The 17,089-nt window shown below is 42.4% G+C and overlaps 2 protein-coding genes across 4 annotated transcripts; one reads left to right on the forward strand and one right to left on the reverse strand.

Moving 5' to 3' along the window:
* Positions 1-645: 645 nt before the first annotated feature.
* On the reverse strand, positions 646-1,778 carry LOC111844156 (telethonin). Its single transcript, XM_023812374.2, has 2 exons — positions 1,514-1,778; positions 646-1,138 (listed from the first exon to the last, which is right to left on the reverse strand). Exons 1-2 carry the CDS (start codon positions 1,648-1,650, stop codon positions 751-753), a joined length of 525 nt encoding a protein of 174 aa, XP_023668142.1. The 5' UTR covers positions 1,651-1,778; the 3' UTR covers positions 646-750.
* A 2,872-nt stretch (positions 1,779-4,650) lies between these two features.
* On the forward strand, positions 4,651-13,517 carry rnf144b (ring finger protein 144B). Of its 3 annotated transcripts, none has more exons than XM_023815517.2 (8): positions 4,651-4,774; positions 7,517-7,726; positions 8,619-8,723; positions 9,248-9,308; positions 9,568-9,775; positions 10,209-10,353; positions 10,814-10,903; positions 12,805-13,517. In XM_023815517.2, the coding sequence occupies exons 2-8, from the start codon at positions 7,580-7,582 to the stop codon at positions 12,970-12,972; spliced, it is 924 nt and encodes a 307-aa protein (XP_023671285.1). In that variant the 5' UTR covers positions 4,651-4,774; positions 7,517-7,579; the 3' UTR covers positions 12,973-13,517. The 3 variants fall into 3 exon arrangements, with proteins under 3 accessions (XP_023671285.1, XP_023671269.1, XP_023671276.1); XM_023815501.2 differs by lacking the exon at positions 4,651-4,774 and adding an exon at positions 5,066-5,333; XM_023815508.1 differs by lacking the exon at positions 4,651-4,774 and adding an exon at positions 5,195-5,437.
* The last annotated feature ends 3,572 nt before the right edge of the window (positions 13,518-17,089 follow it).

Below are 17,089 nucleotides of genomic sequence, written 5' to 3' on the forward strand. Positions count from 1 at the left end.
AGTTGAATTGTTTTTCTTTGGCTACATTGTCACTTAAAATATAATGCAAACATAAATATGGCGTATCAAGCTTATACGATTATGTTATGCTCCATATTTCTAGCAGCAAATATCCATCTTCTGAGTACTTATCCTGGTCAGAATCTGGGATTGCTGGAGTCTGAAGCAGGCAGTGTGAAACAGGGATACATCCTGGCCAGAATGGCAGTCTATCTGAACACACACCGAAGTACACAAATCCAGAAAGTACAGGCGAAGTGAAGATGTCAATTAACTACCAGTGTGTACCAGTGTGTCTGCTGGTGAAAACCCAGAGAATCCGGAGGAAATCCACAGAGACAAAAGCAGAGCATGTAGACTGAAAAAGAATTTAAACCCCAATTTTGAGGGTGAGGGCAAACGGCCCTACTGTGGCACCAAATATATTTACCAGAAATTAGGCTTTAAATATTTTTTTATAAAATTAAACTAAATGTATATCACAATCTAAATTATTATTATTGTTGTTATATTTTTGTATTTATGTGTCATGCATTACTGGTGAAGTGAGATTCGCAGAAATTAGCCGATATTGTCCGCTTCACTTATAATATTTCACAAAAAAACTTTCAAACCAGAAGCCATAAAATAAAGCCTGGGCACTGGTTAGAATACATAATGAGATTTTATGCATTTTTATAGACCTATTTAATTTCACCCGATCCAAAATCCGAGTGTTGGACACAATTAACAGGCGGCCGCAAGCTGTCCCTAGCGTCTCTGCAGTGTCCGGATTGATTCTCCTGGAGGGCTGATAAGAAGAGACGCTCGGAAGTCCACCCGGCTTGGCTGGACGACTTTGGGTATGTCTTTTGTGATCTCTGAGACATCTTTCTTGTCTGCACACAAGCCGTTTGACCGCCCTCTCTCCAGCTCAGGGGTGGGCGTGCGCTGCGAGTCCCGGAGCGATGCCACATTCCAGGGCACGAACATGGGCACTGGGAGCACATTCCGGTACGGCAGATGATACTCTTCCATTCTCTGCCCCAGCCTGCCCATTCGGATCCTCTGGTCCAGGGACCTTTGCACTAAAAAGTGATCCACTTGCCTCTGAGTGTAGCTCTCTTTTGGCCGGGTCATATTTTCAGATAAAGTTGTGCTAAGGACAGCAAACAAAAAAGGAAAAACGGGATGTTATAACGATATGCGACTGTCATAGACCGTTTTATAATCAGTGATTGAAAATGAATCCGTTTGTTCTATCTACGAGCCACAGCCATTACAGGACACCTACAATACTTTAAGTTTATAACATTACGTATAGTGTACTGATGTAACTGCAGTGTTAGTCTGCACGGCACATTTTTCATATAAAATATCCAGGTGGCATTACGTTCATCATTTATATTCGGCACTTTATCAAGAACTCTACCAGTTTAAATCAAGAACGAATGACACCAATATCTTCGCTAAGCTGAAAAAGTTCTCGACAAAGCGCCGATTTCTTGCAACAGGAGATAATCAGTAGACTTACTTTTGTTCTGGTCTTGTTTCCATCACCAGGTCCAGCCAGGCAAAATAACAGCCCTCCCTTTTCTCCACATTGCTCTCTTCTACCTCGCAGTGGGCATTGACCAGATAGGAGTGCTCTTTCCTGCTCAAGCAGTTCATCGCGGAGAAGGAAGTGGCCCCGAAGCCCGTCGAGTCTCTTGGGTCTTCTCCTAGATGATAGTAGTCTATACTTCATCGTGATACTCCCGATCCTTCTTAAATCAGATCACGACTCTATTTTTACTTCACCGCATGACGACAAATATGTTCATTATGGCGGCTGACAGATTGGTTTACAACCAAGATGCGGAGACCGAAAGGGCGCCCTGCACATGTCGATTTAACCGCGAGCTCCGCGAGTGCTACACGATAGGCGCACACGCATGCTTGTAGAAAGAAAGATTTCAAATTTTTAAAGTTATTTTAGATGCAATATTTTTTATATATTTTTTCCTGCAGTTTTGATTCTCTATATCGACCATAGGCCTATATTTAGTTGTGTCTTCTTTCCGTGTTGAACTTTACGCATCTATCGATCTGTATTATTTAAAATGTTTGTTAAGAATAACCCCATACTAGAAAGCCGATTGCCAAACACATGTATTCAGACGTCCTTGTTCTGTAAATAAGTTGACATCATTAGGACCAGAATTCGCCTTGTTGGCCGGTGTGGTTTGGGATGTACAAACGCGGTTTCTTTTTTAGACTGGATAGATGAAGGTAAGCGTAATTGTTATGGGTCATTATAAGACCTCATGCCATAGGCATTAGCTCGTGTTCGTTATAATAATTCGACAGATTTATGCACTAGACCTGTTCATTGTTTTGCAGATCACTGCAAAAATTAGTCTTATTTACATTTTCAGAAGTTGTTTTTTTTCCTAGATATTTATTTAAAAGGTAGGTATGCATTTATCTCAAGACAGTACTAACTATACGGAGTATATGAGTCTTTTCGTGACAGTATTGTATTCATGGTACCTAGATCTTCAATGCTCATCATACACAGAGCTGTTCATGGAGCTTATGATCTGATAATCTGAAAAAACAGGATCTCTTTAGATCCCAGTATCACCTCAGCTAACCCGTAATTAATCCTGGAGGAGTGATGACATCATCGCAGAGTGTACCGCTGAAGCTCCGGAGCAATAGATGGGAAGACGGGGACGTTTTGATGAGATAAGCGGCCTCTTTAAAAACCGCGGAACGTCCAAGGCTGGCCAGGGAATTCTTTTGGATCATTCAGCACAAGTGGAAGAGTCAGATTGCAAGGTCAGGGCCAAATCAACAGAGCCCAGGAAACAGATGCCTAACCAACTACTCTCGACCATAACAACCACGTTCTTGGTAACTGGATCCTCTGATGAATGCAGCATCGTTGATTACCGTGGGGAATTGTTGCATCAGATGAAAATTCAGATGGGGGTATAGATATATCTCGCCTTGCAGGTTTTGCTCGTTATAAATATGAGTCATTATGCAGTGTGTCAAAGAAGACCAGCCCCCCCCCATTGATTTAATTAGCAAACAATATCCTTTAAAAGTCCTTTACCTGCCAGGTGTCAGATTTATACTATTCCCCATTTCCAGATCTGTATGCAAAGGCATAGGAGGGGCAACTTAATAATTTATGTAAAAAGGCCTATTTATTCAGGGGTATTCATGAATCCAAATTAAATATTTGGAACTAGACGTTCCCCCTGCCTGCCCGAACCCCACCCCCACGCCCCTGTCTGTGTGATAACTGTAATAGTCTCCCCGGCAACCTACAATAAAGCTCCAAATAAAATTTGGTACAATAGGTAACAATCTTCATCTTTGCCATTAATTAGAATAGCAATGGTGTCTCAATCAGCAGAGAATTAAATGCTATTTATAAATGCAGCTTCCATTATGTCAAAAGGTTTACAGTCAATATGCTATTTAAATAGACCGTGTTTCAATTTCTCAATCTTGTTTTTTTTCATTTTCTCTCAGGTCCATAAAAAAAACTCTCAAGCTGGCAGGAAGCAGACCCACGGCGGGTAACTTTCCGGTCAGCAAGAAGCTCTCGCTCTCTTCAGAGTCAGCTGTAATCCAAACATGCTTCGTAGGTGCTGGAGCCAAACATCAGATTGTGATACTGCTGCCTCAGGCAGAGAGCTTTCAGCAATCGTGGATAGAGTGACTGTACTTTTCCGGGAAGGAAGGAGAAAATAGGAGAATGGAAGAGATAACCATGGAGAAGCTGGAACATAAATGAAGATATTGAAAAAGTAAAGGGTTTTTTTTTTATTAGAAAACATATTAAAAAGTGCTCAACAGTTTGTTTTCCTATTTGATACGATGTATTGTTTTGCTTCTGAAGGCAGAGTAACTCGGGTAAACATAAAACTTAATTTTTCCAAATAACTTTTTTAAAATCTAAACTGATAATGGTGTAAAATTAAGTGCTTATAAAATACTTGCTGAGAACATTATTTCTCAGTAAAGTACAGTAGGCCATATTTGATCATCATCTTTATTTCAATGAAATAATTCTGTGGATTTTGTTGAATAATTATATTAAAAAGACACAAAAAGACAGCCCAACCAGTCATTCATCAAGATAAATATATTTGTAAAAATAGTAAATACATTTACAATAAATTATTGTTATACATTGTTATGGCTAACATGCCAAAATTACAAATTAAACTTTACAATATAATTACACTGTATCAGACTCAATATGTCGGAGTAGAATTTTTATCTGATCAGTAGGGGGTGCAATTGCTTTTACATCTATGATCCTTACTGCCTGTTTGGATCTCTGCCTAAAAAACGTACAGAAGGTCGAATACATTTAACCTTCTAACTTTCGGCTTAACTTTATTTAACATTAAATTACATTGCCTCCAAACTTATCAATATTTAAATGACCGATTTGTTCTGTTAACGTCATTACTGTCAGGTCATTATTCCTTATTTAACAGTTAGGCCTGTGTCCCACACTGGACTTCATATATTAGGCCTATTTGACAGAATGATTAGTAGCTATACTCCTATAAATGATACATAATAAAAATACATAATAATGTATAAGAAACCCCAAAAAATGACTAATTAGGCAGCGCGCTGAGGAAGGAGGCGTCTCTACGCTGAGTTCACAGGGGGCGGTAATTCCCTGTTTTGAACAATGCCACCTGTCCGGTTTCCGTGATATATTTTAAGGACAGCATCGGCAAAGAATGGACTTACCCAGCACATCGTCGGGACACAACAGGTAAATCACTATATTAATTCCTAACACATATCAATGTAATGGCTTTTCAGCATAAACCCCATTTACACAAAAACACACGAGAATGTAAGAATTAGGAAAGAAATTTCTCAGGTACAAACCGTTTTTAACTATTCCTATAAAATAAATATAATGGTAATAATCTTCATTTAAAATGCTGTTATTATAAGAGTTTATTATCCATGATGTTCATAATTTTGCTCTGGTTTGGCTGTATTAATATATATAGGCCAATAATATGTAGCTCATATATTATCCAAAACAAGCAAATGAGACGTTTAAGAATTATAACAGTATCTATTTGCATGTAGTCTTTAAAAGGCTTTATCACCCATCCGTGTTATGGTGCATCAATACACAAGGAGTTAAAAGAAAAAGCAGCTTGGCTTCTATGCTGGATGAGGAAGTAGGAAGTGCTGTATTTTACCCTGGCGCCGAGATCGGGGCTGGGGGTATTTACAGCATAGGCGCCCTGACTGCAGGGGAGCGGACTTTGCGGCTCTCGGCGTCGGGCGGCTGGAGGTGGCCGCGGCCGTTTTCGGTAGGTGTGCGTTGGCGTCGCCTGGCGTGCTCGTCTGCAGACACCCCGATGCGCCAGCACTGCGGCGGCGGGACGGGCGAGGAGCGGCTGCCGGGCGCGGTGAGGTGAGGGCGATATGCATGCGGCTCCTTCATCCGCACTGTTTATCCTATCGCTGCATCGACGGAAGCTGGGTTTTTTTTACCCGGTGCCTCCTGGATGCTTGGTTACTCCTAATTATCGTCTTCCATACGCGGCATTATCCGTTTGTTGGAAGGTCGCGGAACCTACCAGTGCAACATTTTCGTGCCGCTTAATCATAGTCAGATGGGCCTTTTAATATGAAACGGGTGTTAGAATAAAAAATAAGGTCTTCTTATAACGAAAAGGACGAAATCTGGCATAATCTTCGCCGATCTGAAGCGGATTAGATCTTCCTAGCGTTGGGGCTGCGAAAATATGCATGTTTCTCTACTCTTCTGGTTGTTTTGATCAGTTTTTGTTAAAAGTTGGGGGGGGGCATGTTTCTTCTGTAACATTCTTAGGAATGACCCACTCATAGCTCTCAGATGTTACCATAGCTATTGCATTTTTATAAATCAGGGTGAATTGTATTCCTAGTACAGTCATCTGCACAATTTCATTTAATTCATGTGTGATGACCAACCGCCTTCCGGGGTACAGTTAAAACATCATTAAATGGATATTAAATACTCGACTATTTAAATGTGGCACTTAATAAAAACCCGTTTGTTGTTGTATATAAGAACTGCACGGCACTCTTTGTTTTTCCGGTGGATTTTTGTTTTGTGTTGGTTTCATCTCATAGCTTTGCCCTGTAATACTGCGGTTGTAAATTTCTGGGTGGCAAGTGAGCCCCGCTTTGCATCAGATACAGCTTTTGTCCTATTTGCTAGCCCATAATATAATAAGTGTTCTCAAATTGCACTTGACCTTTCCTCGTGAAGTCCTCCGTGGAGTTCCTGGGTCCCCTGAAGCCGGGGACCCAGGGACTCCACGGCGCGTCGCTGCATTGATGGATCGGGTCGTTTGCGGTGAATCGCGCGGTCCTGCCGGGACGCTGTGCGCACGACGCCGTATTCAGCCGTTTCACACCGCAGGACAATGACAGTGCAGAAATCAATATGCACATTCGTGGGGGTGTCCCAGCCCACCATCCGATTATTAATTTCCCCCTTTATTAAACTGCCGGAAGTAATGCAGTGGAGATACCGGTAACATGCGATCAGCAGGTTTCCAGTCGCCGGGGAGGGAGCTGTCTGTTACCTTCGCAATTTTCATCAGTCTAATCCGCTTTGATCCGAGATTAGACCTCGGCTCCCCTCAGCTTTTTTGACCGGATTGTATGGAATTGATTCTCATCATTGTCTCTATGCACGGTTAGTGTGGTGATTTATCTGCCCAGCGCCGGTCAGAGTGTTCCCTGGGGGCGTGTAGGACAGCGGGGGTCATACTGCGAAGTGCGTCATTGAAGGTGTACTGACCCATCTGTACGGGCACACTTAGGCCCACCTGTCAAGGATTCGCTGAAGAATATCTCTAGCGGGAAGCTGTGGAGGAAATCTTTCAATTCCAGGCCGATGAAGATTAATTTATCTAGGATTAACTTCGGTTTACTTAGGATCCAGTAAAGCCCAAATGGTTCTGAAATCATTACATTCTTTACTGTTTGAAGCACCAGATGAGAAGTAGTGAGCTGCTTTAGGAAAATAAAACCAATAATTAATTCAACAAGTCACTAAACTCACTTGTGCAATGAAAACCATAATATTATGGCTTAATTTCTCTAGAACCGACAGCTTTTTATGTTACATTCTCCACCACCCAAGGCTAAGAGTGTGTGATACAGAATTATATTTGATAATAAAATGTAAATACACTTTAGGTCTTTACTAAAAGAAACCCAAGCACACTGTTGAATTTCACTGGTTTTAAATCTACCGAATATATTTGATTAATCACAGATGGGCTTGGTTCACATTGAGCAACAGGTGGTTTCCTCACAGAGGAAGCAAAGGCCAGTGTTTTCTTTACTGAGAAGCTAACAACTAAGCATCACCAATATCCTGTAGTTATCTGGTTCTAGACCTGCTTCGTCTTCGCAAGAAACAGGGAACCTGTTTTTTGTGCGATTGCAGTGCCTGTCCCCTAACAGTTGGGGGCGACCTTTCTGTTCCTGGCAGAAGTATGGAGTATACATCTTCCCTGCATTTGCGCCTGCCGAGCTAAAACAAGAAGCACGCGAGATGGATCCCACCCCAGAAATCAGCAGCGAGTCCCCGACAGACCCCGGCACCTCGCAGACGCGGATGTTCTGCAAGCTGTGCCTCACCGACTGCGCATCAGCTGCGATGAGCAGACTGCAGACCTGCGGCTGCATTTTCTGCACCTGGGTGGGTCCTGGCTCCGTGGTCCCGTGAAGGTCCTTTAGCACTGTTGGTGCACTATAGGTGAAACCTCAACTGGCCACACCAGTAACTGAGCGGAAAGTAACGCTGGTGATTTCAGGAAGTAGGATTTAATGTAAATTTTGCCGAAAAATCCCTAGGAAGTGTCTTGATGTTGTACTGCTGAGGGGAGTACTTTAGATTCAACAAAAACTGCTAAATCAGTGGGTGAAAATCTAGAATTACTGTGCAAGCTGTGTAATTTAAGACACTCTTAAATGCTTATTTTAGCCAGCTGCGTAATCAAAAAATCAGCAAGCCTTGCTTAATTTTATAGATTTTATTTGGCCCTATTCATCTTGTGGATTGAGTATTCAGATTGGAGATTCATGCTTCAGAATAGGTTTTTTAAAATGATTTGGCACATTGTCTTTAAACTGGGCTGTAGTTTCATGATCCTGTGTAACACATTTTACCCGCTATAGCCGTGATTTAAATGTGCTTGATATAAGATACTTCACAGCTTTCAAACCTGGTCTCAGGTAATCAGATACCCAGGCCACTGTAAACAAATCACAAAAGGACCTCGTAAGACCTTTGGCTTTGCTTGGTGAGGCATATCTGCTATTTACACAAAGATCAGGTTTCTCATTGCACTCCGAGTAGGAAACTTACCCCTTCGATTGCAACCGTGAAAGTAATTTCCCTGCCGAGTGTAATTAGGACATCAAACCCATAAATGTTATAATGCTTACAAAGGTCACCTTGTCTCAAAATGTTTTTTTTTCCCATTACCTTGCGTATAACTCAGCACCTGCCTTTAAACCCAAGGTAAACGTCAGACAGGTAACGCCTTTAAGACAAATATTTGGCAAATGATGTTGGTTCCCCTTTCCAGTGCCTGCAGCAATATGTACAGCTGGCGATTCGTGAGGGTGGGGGAACCTCCATTACCTGCCCCGACATGGCTTGCCTGAAGAGCGGGGCCCTCCTAGACTCTGAGGTACTCTATTGGGGGGGGGGGGGGGTCTGTCTGTAACACTGACTAGCTCCAGATAAGTCAGGAATGCTTGATTTTTGTTTTCTCTCCTTATTCACACGGGCGAGTTAAAGTCTATAAAAGAAATATGCCGTTTCCATGACGATTGAGTAGGGATCCCCTTTTATGAAGCCTGGTTAAGGCCCACCCGTTTGACTTTGGTTAGAGTTTGACAAGAACATTTCCCTCAATGGTCAATATGTCACGGTTTGGCTGTTTTGACAACAGTCCACTCCAAGGCTGGGTTACTTATTTCTGTATTTTGAGACATGCTTCGCGGGCCATGTTGCCGGATGTCACGTTCGTCCACTTGAGATATGACAGTACAGTATGTACACAAAGCTTTTTGTTTATTTAAAACACTTGTGCAGTGCAATTCCATGGTCCAAAAAAAGGTTTGTCTGTATCTCTCTGAAATGTTCCATGTTTCTCTTGAATCTAATAATAACCCGTCAAACGCATTGCACCCCCCCACCCGGTTCTTGCAGATTGCCAGCTTTGCTTCCGCAGACCAAGTTCAACTCTACCAGCGGCTGAAATTCGAGAGAGGTACCGTCCAGTAGCACGTCCTTGGCAAAATGGGTTGTAGTGAAATATGTCTGATACCTGGAAATCTGATAGCATTGCGTGAGGAGCTTCTGAAGAGAATCAGCTATCAAGGAACCCGCCGCTTGGCTTATGCTGTTGATATCTTAGTTACTGGATAATTTTGGGTTTGCGTGGTCAAACAGAGAGCATGCGCCTGTAGCCACGGAGCCTCTTTGCGGGTGTCAGTTTCCATGACTGAACACGATTTTCTCCTTCACAGGTGTGCAGCTGGACCCCAGTAAAACCTGGTGCCCAGTATTGGAGTGCCAGGCCGTGTGTCGTGTGCAGCCCAGTGCCGCGGGCGAGCCCACGTCCGTGCCCTGTCCAGCCTGCCATGCCGTTTTCTGCTCTCTGTGTAGGGGCCCCTGGGAGGAGGGCCACATCTGCTCAGAGCACCGGCCCCTGGCCTCCCCATCTGAGCCCGGCAGGTCAGATCGCGCCACTATCCAGCTCTGTCCTTGTTCCTCTGTGCTGCCCCTTTCTGATTTATTTTTCAACCTGTCTTCTCAGTTACTCACTGAGCTACTCAGTTACTCACTGAGCCCAGCACTTTTTCTCAGCCCTGGTGCCCACTGGGCTCTAAGCAGCTGCGTAGCCCGCGTACGCCACGGGCCCAGCCCTGCCAGCGGGCATGGAAGCCGGAAAACCATCTTTTACTTAAATGCTATGAGCACTTGTGGTTCATATATTACCATTTGCTTAGACTCACTTGCAAAATACGAGCGGTCAGATATCCCCCGAGGGCCAGGGGGTGGCTGGGTTTATGTTTGCTTTGAAAGTTTGCCATTTAACGTTCCGGACGAAGCAGATCGTCTCCCGTGACGCTGAGGTGGAGCCTGATGCCGATTCTTGTGTCTGCAGCGTCCACTCGAGCACAGAGGTGGACGTGTCCATAAAGCAGTGCCCAATGTGCGGGGTTTACATCGAGCGGAACCAGGGCTGTGCCCAGATGCTCTGCAAGAGCTGCAAGCACACCTTCTGCTGGTACTGCCTCCAGAACTTGGACGTAAGGCCCAGTGGTACCTGTGCGGGGCGGGGGGGGGGGCTCCGTTCTCGCTCCGGTAATGTTTTATCGCACATCTGTTGAGTTCTTCTGAGGGCGGGAGAAGGAACAAAGAGCATCCTGCCTTTGTTAGCTAACTTTTCATAACTGCACTCTTATGATCTGAATTCTCGGCATCTGACACACCGATTCGATCAGACTTTGACGAAAATGCCGCCCTACCGTTGTGTGACAGACATCGCCAGTGAATTTTGTAATGCATCTACTGATGTACACTTACTCATGTCTTACTCATGTGTGTGGTAATGTATTTCTCACCTGTGCTGACAGAGTAGTGTATATTCTGCAAGGACAGTGATGGAGGTCCTTTCATGAAAGACGTTCATTCAAGGCTAGCAGCCAGCGAATAAAATGCAAATGAGAGGTGTATGCGCTGATGTGTTCATTGGTGGCTGTCTTACAGGGGGACATATTCCTACGTCACTATGACAAGGGACCATGCAGGAATAAGCTGGGTCACTCACGGGCATCCGTCATGTGGAACAGGACACAGGTGACAAGATGATCATGCTACACTGTACCGCCTACTGGCTGTCACTCCTAGGAGCATGCACTCCCATTCCCATCTGTACTGGGATTTTCCGTTTGCTCACTCAAATGAATCAACCGATTCCTAACCTGACCCGAGGAAAACACATGACGTCTGATAGCAATCAGATATAATCTACGTTTATGGTCGTAGCTGTTGGGGTTGTACACAGGGCTCGCCCACTTGCCTGAGGCGAGTACAAAACCCTGAACATTAGCTTACTGGATAGTAAAACAATTGCACGTTGGACTACCCAGTTGGCTAGTAGCAAAAATTCCTAAATTACAGCCCTGGCTGTAAAACAATCAGTAATTAAAAATATTACTAATAAGAAAATAATACATCAAATATTGTTATTTTAGAATGAATAATAGTCTCTAACCCTTGGCAGTTCCAAATATCTAGTTTCTTGCCTTTTTTTGAGAATTAGCAGCAGATGTTGATGTGTATTTCCCAAAGAATAATCAGTTAATTTGCCCAGATTTCACTACAGAATAGGACTTTTATCATTTGTGCCCCTTTTTTCATTTCACATCCACATACGGTACCAGTCAGAAATTTGGACACGCCAAGCCGCCTAAAAAGGAGAGTGATAGTGTCATGTCACATGACCAGGCCACCTGACCTAAACAAAGTATAGATGGTTTTCGAGGAGTTTGACCAGAGAGTGAAGGAAAAGCGGCCAATGAGTGCCCAACATATATGTGGGACCTCCTTCAGGACAGCTGGAAAAGCATCTCAGGAGGCCAGCTCATGGAACTGGTGTAGAAGAGACAGTAGGGTCAACCAGTCCCTGGAGCAATTGGGGTTAAGGGCCTTGCTCAAGGACTTAATGATGGGATCACTCTGCCGATTTAACTAGCAGCCCTCTGAGTTCCAACCCACAGAGTCCCCCCCCCCCGACATTTTTAATACTTTTTTGGTCAGGGCATAACATGGACGGGAACAAGTCATTCCTTGGTGAGTCCGAGTCAAGTTTCAAGTCAAAACATTGCAAGTCAGAGTCAAGTCTCAAGTCATTACCTTTATTGATTAACACTTACTGCTGCAAAAACCCGCCACAGTACATCATAGGATACGTGCTTTATAGGCAGAGGTAGGTTAAAAAGAGAGTGTCCACTCACGGTTGTCCTCATACCGCTTTTACATCCGTGTACATGCAGAGAGTGATGCATCTTTCCAGCAAACTATCTCAGGAGACCTTGCATTCATCCAATTGAAAATCCAGACAGCAGAGAATTGATATACATTGAAATTGAACTCCAGAGGGGGACTATGACTTCAAGTCTTGTCAAGTCACAGGATCCAAGTTGGATCCAAGTCTTGAGTAGTTGCCCTCAAGTCCAAGTTGAGTGCAAGCCTTTCCATCATTTTTGTCCAGTCACAAGACCTCAAATTTGTGACTTGAGTCCAAGTCGAATCATGGGTCAGCGACTCGAGTCTCCACCTCTGGGGCATAGTTTTGATGTCTTTATAATTATTCTAAAATGTAGAGCAGGGGTCTCCAACTCCGGTCCTAGAGAGCTACCGTCCAGTAGGTTTTCTATCCTACCTGGCTTCTGATGAGCCACACCTGTTCTCAGGTAAATACCAGGGCCAGGTTTGGCTCATCAGAAGCAAAGTAGGATAGAAAACCTACTGGATAGTAGCTCTCCAGGACTGGAGTTGGAGACCCCTGATGTAGAGAATAGCACAAATAAACCTTTCTGTGGGTAGGTGTGTCCAAACTTACGACTGGTATGTTTCCTTTCCGTGCTGCAGTATAAATGGGTTTGCATATATAATACTTTAAGTGTACCAGAATGTTTTGCCCACCCCCCGCAGCCATGCGTGCTCACTAGCGAATCGCGCGTCCCCCACGGCAGGTGGTCGGCATCCTGGTGGGCGTTAGCGTCATCGTGCTGGTGACATCGCCGCTCCTCCTGCTCGCCTCGCCCTGCGTCATGTGCTGCATCTGCAACCCGTGCCGCGGCAAGAAGAAGCGCAAGAAGAAGAAGAAGAAGGAGCCGGGCTTGCCGGAGTCCACTGTATAAACGGCTACCCCCGCGCCCCCGGTCCCCCCCTCCCCCAGACCCGTGTGCCCATGTCCATGCTCTATGCCAAACCTGTCATGTTAGGTGCACAAGTGCCTCCTCTCGCAGTGCCTGTTTTAAACGGTGGTCAACTTCTGTTTTATCTTCCATTTTATTATGCAAAAAAATGTATGTATACATGTGTATATATATCGCTGTTTCAAAAAAGCAGCAGCAACTACAGTTAAAGCAGCAACATAAATAACCTAAAGAAATACCTTTCATTCACTTGTTTGTGTGTTATGGGAGGTGCACTGCGTACTGTATTAGACTTGGGGGAACACAGGGCTTTAACAGATATAAATAAGGGATATTTCTGCTCCAACTTGTGTTTCCCATTCGGTATGATGAACCAAAGGCTCTGATTAATCATGTGACATTTGATATGTAAATATGTATTTATGGATGTGTTCCATGTCTTATGTTTATACTTTAGTGTTGACAGTTATGCATCAGATATTTTGTAATATTTCATTGATTCTAATAAACAACATTATTGAAACTAATTTTTAAATTGATTAATGTGTACTGCATCCTGATGGTAACAGCATTATGATATATTTTAACATTTCTACATTCATATAAAGCATACGCTTTAGAGTTTACAAATATAATCTTTCTGTACAAAACAATGTTTTTTCTTCCATCATGTCGTGTTACATATTGAACTTATTTAAAAGAAAACAGTGGTGAACGACGGCAAAAGCTCGACCTTTTCAAGTTCCCGTTGCGCCCTTGTCCTATTTGGACTGTTTGCACCTTGTCTTAACATGCATTTTACTAAAGGAAGTGTAATATAAATATTGGGCAATGGTAACTCATACGGAGTATTCCCTCCGCATTTTCGGTACATTCGTCATAACCATGACGAGGCAGTTACGTAAACTACGGCGAAGTCAAATAAGACGGGAAAATGCCGGACTTACTAGTCAGCAATCATCAGCATGGCAAATTGTGACGGCTGTTGTGATCAAAATGCAATTTTTACCAAATATGGTATTTAAAATCCCTACGTAGTTTTTCCACAGACACAGATGACTCTTGCCACGGGCACGTTTGTCCATGTACGGGCAGGTTGACGATTTCTGTTCGCTAAAAATTCAAATATAAAAATACTAAGTAACTTAAAAAAAGTAAGTAAAGTAACTTACCCTTTTTTAGGCTACTAGTGTTCACAGGCGATTTTACCGAGGGTTGTTACTTCAGAGGAAAATGCTGTTGTTGTTAAAATCATACGTTCATTAAATTTAAATTACATTGTAAAGTTATATTTGAAAAATGTTGGTTGTGTTAGACATATCAATGTGTAATTATCCATCCATCCATCCTTGTCCATTTCAGAGCAAATATGTGTAAATATAGTTTATGGAAATGTAATGGAATTTTATGGAATACTTTTACAAATTTAAAATTGGATGAATGCCTGGTTGGGCTCTCTCACCTTGTTTTCCGGCTCTAGAGCCAGATATGCTGCTCTGAACTTTATATTGTTATTCTGCTGCTTGCCAGTGGCCAAAACCAATACTAAATGTGCAAAGTACAGGTTTGGTGCCTCGACAAACCGTGTCTGCCATCTGTCGGCGAAAGCTGGAATTTAGGAGAAGAAAGGACTGGAGATGGCCGGGACGTCTGGAGCAGGGAGCTTTCATTGGGTGTTCTTCAGACTTTTTCTTTGCATCTACTCTTGTACACTTCACTAGAATGATTGGTAGTAGAAGGATCGTGAGCTGAATGGACTGACCATCTAACTCCACTGAAACTTACAAAGAAAAGACTGGCCTGAACGTGCAGGTTCCATATTGAAGCCCAAATCAACTTGTAGACATCAATATTATGGGTATGAAGGTCAAGGAAAATGTCGTATGAAATTTCCCTCACCTGCATTGCATGATTGTTTACATGGTACATAAAGGTATCATGTATAATTCATTTTAATAATTCATATAAATCATCTTACCCTGTAGATTTGTTGTATGCCCCACTTCTGTTAATAGGTGTTAACACTGATGTCTATAACAATATATATTTTTCTGGAGAACAGGCCAAAAAGTGCCACTTTTTAAACTACAGTTTATATTTATTTATCAGATGCTTTTGTCCAAAGCAAGTGATGATCACTTCCATCGCGCCAAAGGAAGCAGCTTCTTCACCTTCCTGTCCCGACACCAGCCGGATCCTCCGCAGTTACACACACACTATACACAATTTTACTATATAAACTGGGACTTAACTGCTACTTTTGACTTTTTTTTGCTGGTGCTACACTTTCAGACAAAAAATGAACCAGTTTGTATCTTTGAGGGTACAATTAATTGTTACCTGACCTGTACCCTCAAGGGTCTGTCAATTGTACCCTAGCTGTAGACAGATGTGCCTTTTAAGGTACAGAAATGGACTCTGAGAAACATTTTTGTATCATTGGGGGTACATTGACATTGTTTGTACCTTGGGGTACAAAACTGTACCAGGACTGTACCCTTTTTATGACAGTGAAGGGTGTTGGGCTCCCCCTTTAAGTTTGGTTCTAACCAAGTTTTCTTCCTACTAGGGAGTTTTTCCTTGCCACTGTCACCTCTGGCTTGTTCACTGGGGGCTTTGGGCAGAGATAACGTAAAGCGCTTTGAGACAATGTAATATTGTGAAAATGTGGTATATAAATAAATCTGAATTGAATTCAATGTTTTCAAATTTTCACACAAGTGATCTGTGTTGTTATGATATTGAGAGGCTATTATTTTCCAACTCTTTTCACTTGACATTCTGTTGTTTTCTCAGCATTAGATAATACTATGAGAAAAACAAAGTCTGCCAGCTGCCTGCCTAGCCAGACTATTACTGAACAATATGGCCTCCAGCCCCAAAGACTGAATTTTGATACAAAACCGTGGAGAGAGTCAGCCGACCTGGAGGACCTGATGAGTGGAACTTTAGTGCTGTGGATGCATTTGTTTGGGGTTTCAGTGAAGATTATCATCAGGGTGTCATCCATCAGATAGCAAAGGAGTTTTTATGATGTGTCGATAATTTTTTTTTTTCCATTATTCACAGCCAGGACTTCCCGTTAAAATCGCACATAGCTGGGCTATATTGAGGGTTCTTTTGTCGGTTGTGTTCCCGAGTGGGTTACGTTGGCTTGGGCTGCAAGGCTGTCATTTTTTGTTTCACAGTATTGCTACATGATTCTAGATCTGTGTTTGGACTTTGGAGAGTAAAAATGGCATGGTCTCTCTGGAAGAACTGGGGGTAAAGTCTGTATCCTGTAAAATTATCTTTGAACTCGGACCTTTCTATGGCATCCTTGACACCACAGATTCAGCAGCTTCTTAAAAGACTGTATCATAATCTCATGCTTACATACTAACATCTGCTTAGATACCAAGGTTTTGTGCGCCCCCTTGTGGTTGGCTTGTTTTGCACGTTAAACTATAGTGCAATACGCCAGTAGGACTTCCTTCGTACAAGAAGAAACCTGCATATATAGTGGAGATAACGTACATATAACGTACATTTTGGTTTTATTTTTCTTTTCTTTAAATGATACGTCACAGTGGCCTGCCCAGGTTCCACACATGATATAAAGAACCTGGAATGTGATGATTAATGTATGTATTGCACGTCACTAAACATGGTTCTACAGACCATAAAACATGCCTCGCAATGCACATTGCTTCTCCGAATATTTTTCTTATTTTATTCTTACCATCGTAGTTTTTAAATAATTTTCTGCTTAACTTTCATTTTCTGCCAGTAAAGTGATTGTTTTGACCAGTTCTGTCATCCATTCAGAGTGTTGGTACTAATTATTTTACTAACTAATGGTAATATTACCAGAAGCTACACTATGGTGATCATTAAGTCTGTAAGTGATTAACTTAAAAAAATTGTTGATGAAGAAATATTATGTCAGTATTTAATGAATAATAAAACAGTTTAAAATGATCCATGATGCACATGTAATGCCTATGTTTAAATGTATTGTATATTAAATAAGATTTTCTTTCCTGAAAGGAATACATACATTATGCATCCATGTTTTTGTATGAATTAATAATAAATCTTCGCACTGAAATCTATTTTT

Source organism: Paramormyrops kingsleyae, chromosome 9 (genome assembly GCF_048594095.1).
Source record: "Paramormyrops kingsleyae isolate MSU_618 chromosome 9, PKINGS_0.4, whole genome shotgun sequence".
In the NCBI taxonomy this organism is placed as follows: Eukaryota; Metazoa; Chordata; class Actinopteri; order Osteoglossiformes; family Mormyridae; genus Paramormyrops; species Paramormyrops kingsleyae.

Bases quoted from the DNA above. Each gene is read 5' to 3' on its own strand.
- LOC111844156 (XM_023812374.2), bottom strand. From the start codon at position 1,650: ATGAACTGCTTGAGCAGGAAAGAGCACTCCTATCTGGTCAATGCCCAC. The intron at 1,139-1,513 runs GTAAGTCTACTG...TGCTGTCCTTAG, and splicing joins GAAACAAGACCAGAACAAAA to CACAACTTTATCTGAAAATA.
- rnf144b (XM_023815501.2), top strand. From the start codon at position 5,184: ATGCTGGATGAGGAAGTAGGAAGTGCTGTATTTTACCCTGGCGCCGAG. The intron at 8,724-9,247 runs GTACTCTATTGG...CGGTTCTTGCAG, and splicing joins GGGCCCTCCTAGACTCTGAG to ATTGCCAGCTTTGCTTCCGC. The intron at 10,904-12,804 runs GTGACAAGATGA...CCCCCACGGCAG, and splicing joins TCATGTGGAACAGGACACAG to GTGGTCGGCATCCTGGTGGG.